This window comes from Triticum dicoccoides, chromosome 7B, assembly GCF_002162155.2.
Source record: "Triticum dicoccoides isolate Atlit2015 ecotype Zavitan chromosome 7B, WEW_v2.0, whole genome shotgun sequence".
NCBI lineage: Eukaryota > Viridiplantae > Streptophyta > Magnoliopsida > Poales > Poaceae > Triticum > Triticum dicoccoides.
In genome coordinates this window covers 754,458,353-754,470,774 of record NC_041393.1, presented here as the reverse complement: position 1 = coordinate 754,470,774, position 12,422 = coordinate 754,458,353, and the positions used below count along the sequence as shown (strand labels likewise).

The 12,422-nt window shown below is 43.6% G+C and overlaps 1 protein-coding gene across 7 annotated transcripts; it reads left to right on the top strand.

The window, feature by feature from the left end:
* The first annotated feature begins 422 nt into the window (after positions 1 to 422).
* LOC119342078 lies at positions 423 to 2,661 on the top strand. 7 transcript variants are annotated; one of them, XM_037613919.1, is made up of 4 exons: positions 423 to 881; positions 964 to 1,085; positions 1,447 to 1,630; positions 2,110 to 2,661. In XM_037613919.1, the coding sequence occupies exons 1-4, from the start codon at positions 655 to 657 to the stop codon at positions 2,192 to 2,194; spliced, it is 618 nt and encodes a 205-aa protein (XP_037469816.1). In that variant the 5' UTR covers positions 423 to 654; the 3' UTR covers positions 2,195 to 2,661. The 7 variants fall into 7 exon arrangements, 6 of the variants coding, with proteins under 6 accessions (XP_037469816.1, XP_037469818.1, XP_037469815.1 ...); XR_005165371.1 differs by having other exon boundaries at positions 423 to 1,085; positions 1,203 to 1,630; XM_037613921.1 differs by lacking the exon at positions 1,447 to 1,630.
* Positions 2,662 to 12,422: the final 9,761 nt, after the last annotated feature.

Sequence of the window (12,422 nt, the reverse complement as noted above, 5' to 3'; positions counted from 1 at the left end):
AAGCCGACGACGGGGATTCATGCATGCATGCCTGCATAGTATATGCTCTCAAACTTTGATTAGGTCTGAATCTCACCATGACCTATACTACGATAACACGAACCAAATGAAGAATCCGCCATGGTAACCTATCTTGTTGTCGATCAAGGTGATCATGGATCTCCACGCAGGCCCACGAATATATATGCTTGTCGCCGATGACCACGCGAGGGAGTGCACCGTTTGAAGACAACCACTACATGCATATGTATGGAGGTGATGCATGCATGCATGTTTGAATACCATTTCACAACATTGATGTGGCACGTGCGTCGAAAATCGTACACTCTCCCCACACAGAGCGGCATCAGTTCATGACGCGTCATTGTACTAGCCACTTCGACTCGATGGGAGGGATTCATGCATACACATGCATTCACCGGATCCCCACCTTCCTCGCCATCTCTAGCCCAGCCGCCTCCCCCGGGACCCCATCGCGCCTCCCGCCGCCAGCCACCCCGACCCCCACGTTTTCCACCTGCCCACCCCAGAGGTCGTCGCCCTCCCGCAACTACCTGCTGCCGGTGACGCGCGCCGCCCCCGACCAGGATCTCATGCCTCCGCCGTCCCCCACCAGGATCCAACTATGGCGGCGGCATCTCCTCTGCTTCAACCATGGAGGCCGCTTCCCCCTGCTTCAACCGCAGCGGCGGTCCTCCCTCCGTGCGTTCCACCAGCAACCACCGTCAGCTGGCCTTCTTCTGTGCAGCGGTGGTGCATCCCCTACTCCCAAATCCAGGCGCGGCCCCCAACCCCTTCTACCACATGATCCCGGCCTCGCCGGTTGGCGACGGCGCTGTCCACCGCTCGTGGCTCATCCCCCCAGCACCGTTGAGGCTCAGGTCCCGCATCCTACATCCCTCCCTCAAAAATGTCGCTCCGACCTTCTTTCAGAGAGCCAGCGACAGCTCTGCCTTCCTGCAGTTGGACATGCTCCTCCATCGATGTTCGCGCGGTCATCCGCTGCACCGGCAACATCCTCTCTCCGGCCAACCTGCAGCTAGGGGAGGTCTCGAACTGCAGCTGGAGGAGGTCTCGACCTGCAGGTACGTATGGCTGAAAAGCTTGAACCTTACTGTGAATACTTGGCCTTCTACAAACAGTTGGGATTACAACTATACATGCAGTCACAAATTGTCATCAATGGTGGTGTCTTATTTCAGGCGGCGATCTTATTAAAAGATCAAGATGAGCTCAAGCAAGTTAGCTAGCTAGGCGCCCCTGACTGAATGACCCAACCACGTTAAACAACATGAAATAGGCGAGAGAGAGACAATCTGGGTTACATAGTTTACGTTAGCTCTACAGAGAAAATATATGTTCGTATTCTTGCACTATTGTGCTAGCTAACAAAACTTATTATTCAGTGATTTGCACAAACACTTCACCTGGAGGTATCGACTGCAGCTTGTCGCGTATGTCGCTGCCGCCGAGGTCCACCACATACGGCCGACGCTGCAGCAACCACCCCCCACCATTGTCTGTTGCCGATGCGTGCAACCACGTCCAGCCGCCCACTGGATGTGGGCATAGAGGCAGGGCCATGCCGAGGGAGCTCGAGCTCCACCACCCACAGCCGGTTCCCCTGCAGGTTGTACACCCGACCAACCACACCATCTTCTTCTCCTTGTCTATTCTCTTGCCTCTTTGCTTCTGTAGTTCTAGATGTTTTAAAAGGTTGGTATTTTTGCTCTCTGTAATGTTCAAAAGTTTGGTACTGTAATTTTTTCGGATCTGCAAAGATGTAATCTCAGCAAGGTTGTACTATGTTAAAGTAAGATATTACCAACCAAGAAAAAAGAGAAATTTGGGTCTATGATTTCCCACTATATTTGCCCCAACTTGTGTGCTGATTTCATTTGAAAAATCTAGAAGTTCAATGATATAAAATATATATGTTCTGACTCCACAAGATGTATGTTTGGAGAATAAAAACAATAGTTAAACGTACCCACCTCCAGAGTAAAAAAGAACATATAAATTTGCATTACGGAGTTACAAAAATTCAGAGCCAAAAACATATATAGAGGGCAGTGCTAAAAACGTTCAAAAAATTTCCCTTTGTTTCAGGTTGCAGCGGAAAAACAAAAAGCAGAAGTTCAAGATGAAATTTGAAGAAGGAAATATGCAACAATCAAAGAAGTCGCAGTCTTAATACAGAGAAGGAGAACGCCTTGCGATCCAGCCAGCCGAGTTGACTCCTACCATCGGCACTGCATAATTATCACTGGATGCCCATGGCCACCGGTGCTTGATAACTAGCATTAAATGACTTGCAATCCAGAAGAAAGTTGCGCCCCTGTGGAGATCTATAATGTTGTGCAGTTGGTCGTGATGTCTCCTGGAGCTTCAATTTTATGACCCTGATGCATTTTCTTCTTTTTTGATGTTGTATTTGATGCATAAATTATCACTGGATGCCCATGGCGTGTGCACAGTATGTGTTTGTGTTAGTTCCCGACAGGTTCCATCATGTACTAAATGGTGATGGATAGAGAGATCCATTATTCATTTGTATAGAAGTTCAAATTTAAATAAAATAGAGGTTCAATGTTTATGAAAGCTACTTTAGTAATTCTTTATTAAAAGTGTACTGGCGTTGCAGGTGGCAGCCGCGGCATTTGTGTGTGTGAATAAAATGGAGAAGTTCAAGTTAAAATAATGGGGAAAAAAATCTTGTATTTGTGTGTGTGTGTGAATAAAATGGAGAAGTTCAAGTTAAAATAATGGAAAAATTGTTCCTGTTCTTTACAATAAAAAATGTATCATGGTTGGTTTCCCAAATTAGTTGCTCTCTAAGGCACATTATGTTGTTGCTTTCCTTCTCCTTCATGAAACTGCTACAAAAAAGATAGAGCATCGAAGTTAAAAATAGAGCGTAGAAGTTAAATATTAAAAGCAAAAAACAAGCACGCATTTCTTGAAGACAAAAAAAAGGTTGATGCGAAGTTCATATTCTCTGCCGCGGATAGTTCCATATGTTTGCTTATGGCAAAACACACACATTGGGTATCCAAAAATAAAGAGGCGAACATACAAAAAAAATCTGTGAAGTTTAAATTATGAAAATAGAGAAGTCTGAAGTTTATTAAAAAAGAACAAAATTTATTTGTTTCTAAAAAATAAAATAAAACATTCAGGTTTAAATACCACAATAGTTGGATGTTCATTAAAATAATCCTAGCAAAATAAAAACTATGAAGTTCAATTTGAAATAATATAATAGTTTGATGTATATTAAAACATTAGATTTTTCACATTATTAAAGGAATAAAACCAAGAAGTTCAAACTAAAATAACGGAGTAGTTCAATGTATATATAAAAAACTCAGATTTTCCTCATTACTAAAACAATAAACCCAACAAGTTCAATTTATAATAGTAGAGTGGTTTGATGTTTTTTACAAAATTCAGATTTCTCCCGTGAGAAAAGAATAAACCAAGAAGTTCAATTTATAATTATAGAGTAGTTCAAAATTCAAATAACTCGGTTTTCTATATATAAGCTTTCCCGTGTCGCCACCATGCACCTTAGGGCGCCGAATATGGTAAGGATCCGCTAAAAAGAATTCCTATTTAACCGTTGAGTATTTGGAAAAAGTTTCTACATGGGGACAGAGCGGATTTGCAGCACCTTTCCAACGCCATCTCATTTGCCTCATTGCGATAAACAGTTTAGAAATAGACTCGAAAATACTATTCACTTTTTTTGTATAAAGAAAAACACTTTTAAAACTGCTCTTAAACCGTGTACATTTTGCCAAAAATTTAACTTGGGTCATGATACTTTTGTCCATAGCTTTCCAATGGTATATCGCAAGCCCCATTTGGGCAATATTTGCGGAAGTTCAACCTAGCACTTGGGGAAGTTCAAGTGCTACCGATGCAGCAGGTTATGTAGTTATCAGAATATTATTCTCATCACACGCTCGTCACGAGCCAAGAGCAAATCCGCCAATGAGCAAGATTCCTATTTAAAACGGGCATTTAGTTGCTAAAAACCATTTCCAAATTACACTTATATCACACAGAATACGACTGCCAGAATAATTCGCGTCGGGAGACATGATTGCGAAGATAGCCCGAAGGTCGGATTCCTATAGAGGGAAGCTCAGGTTGTGTAACTCAGGAAGTTCAGGATTTTTCCCGTTACTAAAAGAAATAAAACCACGAAGTCCAAATTAAAAAGATGGAGAAGTTCGACGATTATAGAAAACTCAGATTTTCCTTGTTATTAAAGAATGGAAACAAGAGGTTCAAAAATAAAATAACAAGAAGTTCAACTTTTAAAAATAGAGCGCTTCAAAATTTCATAAAAAAGATTAAGAAAAACCCAGAAAGTCCATATTAAAAAGATGGAGAAGTTCGATGATTATAGAAAACTCGGATTTCCTTTGTTATTAAAGAATGAAAACAAGAAGTTTAAAACTAAAATAACAAGAAGTTCAAAAATAAAAAAACAAGAAGTTCAACTTTTAAAAATAGACCGCTTCATAATTCATAAAAAATGATTAAGAAATTCAGATTAATATTCATAAAAAACTCAGATATTTTCACGTAACTGAGAGAAGTTCAGATTGATAACTTCCAGAAGTTCACGTACTACACGGTGTGCATTTTGTATTAAAAAAGAATGAAAATGCAAAGCATAAAGTTTTGTTGCTAGAAGTTCAAGTGCTCAACTCGAGAAAGTTCAAAAATTCTTGTGTGGGAGAGGTTGAACAAAAATACGTGACACAATTTCAAGGTGAAAACAACGAGAAGTTCAACTACTGCAAGGAATACATTTCAAATGAGAATAAAAGTATAGAAAATTAAAAGCTTAAAAGGTTTGTTGAAAGAAGTTCAAGTGCTCTGTCCGGGGAAGTTCAAAAATTCTTATGAGAGAGGCTCATCTTGTATTTCCATGTTCGATTTTTTCCGTTAAAAATCAAATACAATTATTTACCCAAAATATAAAAAGGTGAAGTTCAAATTGAAATAACACAGAAGTTCAGAGTTTATTAAAACCTAGTATTTACCTTTTCAAAAAATAAAAAGCACAACGCCATTTTTTGCACTTTTGAAAACAATCTCATAAACGTAAAAATGGTTGCTAGGAGTTCAAGTGCTCGGCGAGGGAAAGTTCAAAAATTCTTGTGAGAGAGGTTCATCGTGTATTTAGATGTCCAAAATACATAAAAAAATATGTTGTTTTTTGTGTTTTAAAACAATTCTCTCAAACCAGGGAGAAGTTCAAAGTGATAACAACGGGAAGTTCACGTAGTACATGGTGTGTATTTCATATAAAAAATACAATAAAGTGAAACAAAGTGAAGTTCAAACAAACATGCCCAAGAAGTTCAATTACTTCACGCAGTGCAAAAAATAGCACGTCAAAAAACAGCACATAAAAAATTAGAGTGAAGTTAAAACAGACATGCCCGAGAAGTTCAACTACTTCATGCAATGCATTTCCATTCACGATGAAGGCAGAAATTATGATCTCCTCGTTTTCTAATTTACTTCAAAACAGCAGGAATATCATTTGTGTAAGTTCAAGTCCTCGGTCGGAGAAAGTTCAAAAAATATTGTGAGAGAGGTTTGTACAAAAAGAATATCATTTGTGTAACACTGACGAAAATGGATGGGAAAACTACAAACAAAACAATGTCACAGAAGTCCAACGTGAAAACAGCAGGAAATTCAACTACTACACTGAATGAATTTCACAAGAAAAACTTTTAAAACTGTCGCGAGTATGAAAAATGATCAACACGGAAAAGTTACGTGTTTATAGCAACTTTCCATCGGTATATCACTTGCTTAATTTCGGTGAGTGAATGAAGAGCTACGAGCAAAAAAAATCACGTGAAAACAGAGTGAAGTTCAGGTAAAAATGCCACAGAAGTTCAAATACTTCACGCAATGCATTTTCGACAAATCTGTTTCGCGATAAAGGCAGAACGAGTGATCTTGCTGTTTCTGAAATTACTTGAAAATGGCTGGGACTCAGAGAAAACCATCAACATGAAAACATTTCACATTTTTTGTAGCTTTTCAACAGTATATTATTTGCCTCGTTCCGATGAAGTTTGTAGAAATGAAGGCGAAAATACGTTTTTAGCCATTTTCAAAATCAACGTAAAACCGTAATCAATTTGGAGAAACAATATATACCAAAAAGTTTCGCATTTGTTCAGGCTTTCCAACGCCATATCATTTTCTACATTCGGACGTATGATAAAAAAATAGATCAAAAATACAAACTTGGTAGAACTTGTACCATTTTCAATTACTCTTAAACCATTCAAAATTAGAAAAAACTTTCAACATGAGAAAAAACTGCATTTTCACAAGGTTTCCAGCTCCATATCATTTGTCTCAATTGGATTAGGCATTTTGAAACGGCAATGAAAATACGAACTCGGTTGTTCGGTTTGTGAAATTTTACGATTTTCCACATTACTCTTTAACCATAGGGAATTAGAAAAAACTTTCAGGATGTGGAAGGAGCGGTTTTACAGCAGCTTTCCAAGGCCATATTATTTGCCTCATTCCAATAAACGGTTTAGAAATGCGGTCGAAAATACAATTCATGTTTTTTGTATGAAGAAAAAACGGTTTTCAAAACTGCTCTTAAACCACCTACATTTTGCCAAAATTTTAAGTTGGGTCATGATACTGGTGTCCATAGCTTTCCGATGGTATATCGCAAGCCCCATTTGGGCAATGTTGACAGAAGTTCAACCTAGCACTAGGGGAAGTTCAGGTCGAACAACTCAGGCAGTAAAATTGCAAAAAACACAATTTCATCACGACCCGAGAGAAAAATCCGCCAGCGAGCGAGATTTCTATTTAAAACCAGTATTTAGTTGCTAAAACACGTTTCTAGATTACACTAACATCATATAGAACACTACTAACCAGAATAATTCGCGGGGGAAGCCACGGTTGCAAAGATAGCCCGAAGGTCGGGTTCGTACAGAGGGAAGTTCAGGCGCGCGTACAAACAAAAATACGTCACAGAAGTTCAACATGAAAACAGCATAAAGTTCAACTACTACGCTGAATACATTTCAGATGAAATTTTTTAAAATCGTTGCGAGTATGAAAAAATGATCAACACGGGAAAGTTGCGTGTTTACAGCAGCTTTCCATCGGTATATCACTTGCTCAATTCCGGAGAGTGGATGGAGAGCTAGGAGCAGTGGATAGAGATATACGAGCAAAAACAGCACGTGAAAAACAGAGTGAAGTTCAAGCACACATGCCGAGAAGTTCAGGTTCTTCACGCGGTGCATTTTCGAAGAATCAATTTCGTGATAAAGGCAGAACGAATGATCTCGCCATTATTGCAATTACTTGAAAACGGCTAGGAATCAGAGAAAACCATCAATATGAAAAAGTTTCGCTTTTTCCGTAGCTTTTCAGCGGTATGTTATTTGCCCCATTTCGATAAAGTATGTAGAAATTATGCCAAAAACACATTTTTATTCATTTTCCAATTTGACTTAAAACTGTAAGTAATAAGGAGAAACAATATATACAAAAAAGTTTCACATTTGCTCAAGCTTTCCAACGCCATATCATTTGTTGCATTCGGACGTACGGTTCAAAAATTAGCTTGAAAATACAAACTCGATGGAACTTGTACGTTTTCTGAATTACTTTTAAACCGTTCTGAATTAGAAAAAACTTTTAACATGAAAAAGTAGCTCATTTTTACAATCTTTCCAATGCCATATCATTTGCCTCAAATGGATTTGCCGTTTAGAATTGAAAATACGAAGTCGGCTGTTCGGTTTACGAAATTTTACGATTTTCAAAACTACTCTTTATCCACAGGGAATTAGAGAAAACTTTCAACATGTCGAAGGACGCTTTTGCAGCAGCTTTCCAATACTATATTATTTACCTCATTCCGATAATCAGTTTAGAAATGCAATTGAAAATACGATTTATGCTTTTTGTATGAAGAAAAAACGGTTTTCAAAACTGCTCTTAAACCGCCTACATTTTGCCAAAATTTTAACTTGGATCATGATATTGGTGTCCATAGCTTTCCAATGGTATATCGCAAGCCCTATTTGGACACTTTTTAGCTGAAGATCAACCTAGTACTCGGTGAAGGTCAGACGCGTTACTCGGGAAGTTCATGTTGTGATTAGAATATTATTCTGATCCCGTGATCAGAATAATACACACACACACACACATATCATATTACAAGCAAAAACATAACCCCCTCCTAAGTCAAATTAACCACTCTTGTTGTCAGGCTAAAAGTTGTGATGGACCTAGCGGGCCCACAGATGGAAAGCATCGATATCGGTGATAACCGCTTAAGTGGGTGCGAGAGGACAACCACCATCGCTTTGTATGTGGGCCAAACATATGTTGAATACCTAAAATGCACAACTTTGATGTGCCATATGCCTCAAAAACTGTAAACCATGCACCCACACAGAGCGAGGTTCATGAAGCGTACTACATATGATGGTCCCCTTCCCCCTCTTTGACGCATACTGTATGCTCCTATAGTAATACAACCCAAAAAGTATCCTCATCGATGGTGAAATTAATTAACCTCTCCCGATGTAGGTCAAAGTGATGCATGCATCGACGATGGCCTCATGGGCCCACAGATTGAAGCATCACACATGAGTGTCCTAGCTAGGATAACCACCGCTTGCATGCATGTGGCGCAAAGAGGTGTTGTGTGATGTTTGAATAACCATTTTCACAATTTTGATGTGGCAAGTGCCTCGGAAACCAAAAAGTCCCGACACTGAGTGAGGTGTACTTCTTCACGGGCGTGTACGTATAGTATATATACATGCTAGTCCCCTCCCACCTCTTCGACGCATGCTATATACCACCATAACACAAACAAAAAAGATTCTACCTTGATGGTCAAATTAACCTCACTACCAGCTGTTCGTCAAAGTGATGGACAATGACCTCGCAGGCCCACAAAAAAGCATCATACACAAGTATCGAGTGTCGTGTAGGACAACCATCGACTGCATGTGGCCAAAACATGTATGTATGAAAAGGGTTGTGTAATGTTTTAAATTACGAATTCACGACTCTGATGTGGCACCGGTCTGCCTAACAGAACGGCCAACCCACACTGTGGCTCACAACTCGTTGTGTACTACGAGCCACCCGCCACCCCCAAACGCACACACCCACACATACACACACACCGCGAATCCACCGCAACTACGATGCGTGTTAAATCAATTATCCCGTGGTGGACATATATATGTTACGAAAGTAGGGATGTTTCAATTTCGAAAAAAATCAGAGATCATTAAGACGTTTTAATACATTAATTGATTGATTTTCTATGGGTATAATGTGCAAAAATCAAATTCGAGGTGCATGCACATGTGACAGTGCACCAAAATGATTGCAAAAACACATGTGTCTCACTGGGTGCATATGCATGTTTACTCCCCGTGCAACAAATTTCAAACAATGAGAATCTTGATTTTTAAATTCTAGTACATCCAAAACTTATTTGAAGTTCATGAAACCTATCTTGTTGTCGTATGGACACCAATACAAAGTTGCATTGTACTTTTTTTGGTCAAATTTGAGACCAGTTTTGATGTAATATTTATCTAACTACAAATGGGAGATTATCAATAATTGGGAACCAATATCCCAAACGGACTATTTATTCGTACTGTGAGCGTTAGACCAACAATGGATACATGCCATGCTTCAGTTAAGCAATAAAGCGGCATCATTAATCATCCAAATAGAAAAAGGATAGACATGCCGCCACGTGACCCATGTGCCATGCGAGAAGGCGTGAGTTGACGGGATGCATGCGTGCAGTCCGCCGTGCAGGCAGACTGGGAGGTGTGCGTGCAGGTGTGTGAATTGATGGAGGCATGCTCGCTGCACAGTGTCATTGGGAGGCGTGCGAGTACCTATTTGAAACGACGGTTCGCATGCCAGCAGTCCGGTGCGTAGGCTCACTGGGAGGCAAGCGAGCTGTTTGACCGTCGCCCGCCTGTCTCCCACTACTCCATATTAAGAGCTCTCCCATATTAATGGTGCGCCCGAGCGGCCGCTGTTGGATATCGGGTCCCGGCGAAACCCGTAAGGTTCAAACTCTGGGGTGCGCAGGAAGATCTTCTCCCTACTGAAACATGCCCACAACCTCGCTGGCGATTCTAAGCTAGCACGATGAACAACACAAGAGACACGAGGTTTATACTGGTTTGGCGCACCGTTGTGGTGTAATACCCTAATCCAGTGTGTGGTGTCGTGGATTGCCTCTTGGGCTGATGATGAACAGTACAGAGGAAGAATAGCCTCGCGAGAGGTGTTCTTGTGGTGGAGTGGATGAGCTAGGTCTCGGTCAGATTCTCCCCCTCCGATCCCACTGTGGTGGCTATCTTTATTTATAGAGGCCCTGGTCCTCTTCCTAAATATTGAGCGGGAAGGGGTCCAACAACGGCCATTTTGAAAGGGGACAACTAGTACAGGCTATCCTGACTAAAGGTGGTCTTCGACTGCCAAAGGCACTAGTGATAACGCCGTCTTGGGCTCCATGGTGACCTCCGTCCTGCCGCTCTACTGGCCTTGGTCTCATTGCACCGATATGGAAACCTTTGCCTGATGCCTCGGTACTCCGCGCCTGCGCTTGCCCCCTTTGCACCAAAGAGGAAGCGAGGACACTACGCAGGCTGGCGCCCGCCTGGCGCCCACTTGGCGCCCGCCTGGTCTTGATCGTCATGGCTTGCATCACGAGCACCTCGTGAGGTACCCCTTGCCTTGATCTCTCCGCCTCCTTGCGAGCCTGCCTGGTGAGGTCGCCCCGAAGGAGGCCTTGTGTCGTCCGTCCCGTGAGGCTTGGCCCCTCGCAAGGCTCTTGAGTGCTTGTTGATGAAGACGGACCGTACTGGGCCACCGCCAAGCCATGCTGCAGGCCGCGGGCAGGCAAGTCTGGGGACCCCCGTTCCCAGAACGTCGACAGTAGCCCCCGGGCCCAAGGCGTGCTCGGACTTAGCTTAGCAGCAAAGCCAAAGGGCAAGTGCGGGGCGCCGCGGGCCCCAACGGCCTGCGGCCTTGGTCGACGCGTGCCGACTGATTGGGCGTGGGCGTCTCCGCTTCCCCACGCTCCCCCAATATCCGCCTGGCTAGGCGGCCACAGAGCTTTACACAGTTATTCCCTCTTTGCTGCCTGTGTGCTTCCTGTTCCCCTTTCTTCCTCGAGCCTCTGTTTTCGCTTCCAATCTGACTTGAGCTCTGCCCCCTTCATCACCATGGCGCCAACTAGCAAAGAGAAGAGAAAGAAGCCTTTGTCCTCATCTAGTTCGCCTCCGCCAATTGAGCCTACCGTCGGCCGGTCGCTGGTGCTCAATCTGGAAGCCTTGGGCAATGTCCGCTCCGCGCTCGCCTCCAGCTTCAACGAGTGCGGGAAGACAATGGCTTGGCCTGCGTCTCACGCCTCCGTCGACATGACTGTCACGGAGGTTCGATTCTTTGTCGACGCCTGTGGGCTGGCCTGGTTCCCCCTTTCCCCGCTTTCTTCAATGCGGTGCTCTCCCATTATCAGATCCATATGATGCATCTTGATCCTCAATCCATTACCCTCTTTGCCGTCTTCGCCTTTGTTTGCGAAGCCATGGTGGGCATTGCTCCTTTCGTCGCCCTCCTGCGCCACTTCTTCTCGTTGCGCCTGACCGACCCCTTGCAGTGCTTGGGGTGCGTGAGCTTCTAGGCCGTGATAGAGACGGCCGCCTCGGGGATCGATTTTGGCCTCCCGCCTTCCACGAGTGAGTTCCGGATGTGGTGGCTGTATGTGGATGTCAGAGTGCCCAGCCCCCTGCTCTCACCTTCGATGTTGCCTGCTATCCCCAATACGGGCTGGGGCCACGAGAAACTCATGAGCCCCCATCTCTCCTTCGTTTGGCACCGACTGAGGGGGTTGAGAAGCTCGGCATGACTGTGCCCCGGGTGGTGAAGGAGTTCCTCCAGTGTCGCGTTGCTCCTCTTTAGCGCCACTCCCGACCGATGTTGGCCCTCACTGGATACCAGGACCGCATGAGGCTCCAGGAGACGGAGCTGGCGCCCGAAACGCTGAAGAAGGTGCTTGAGGTCTTGACTGGTGACCCCCCGTCGGGTGATATATGGCATGGGGTTAGCCTCTTGTATCTCTGCTCAGGCAGGGCTGAGTTTCCAAGACAGATGCCTCTTTTCGACGGATGGGGGTTGCGCCCGGCTAGCCTTGCGGGGCCTCATGAGAATCCTGTCGCCGTGGCCCCCTTCCTCGCCGCCAGCGCCGATCTTGCCCCAAGAGCGGGTGCAGAGAGGCAAGCATCGCTTGAGGCTGGAGGCTCGGGTGTCACGGTGCTGACGCCGCACGGGGCTCCCGAAGC

Bases quoted from the DNA above. Each gene is read 5' to 3' on its own strand.
- LOC119342078 (XM_037613916.1), top strand. From the start codon at position 655: ATGGAGGCCGCTTCCCCCTGCTTCAACCGCAGCGGCGGTCCTCCCTCC. The intron at 1,086-1,446 runs GTACGTATGGCT...TATCGACTGCAG, and splicing joins GAGGAGGTCTCGACCTGCAG to CTTGTCGCGTATGTCGCTGC.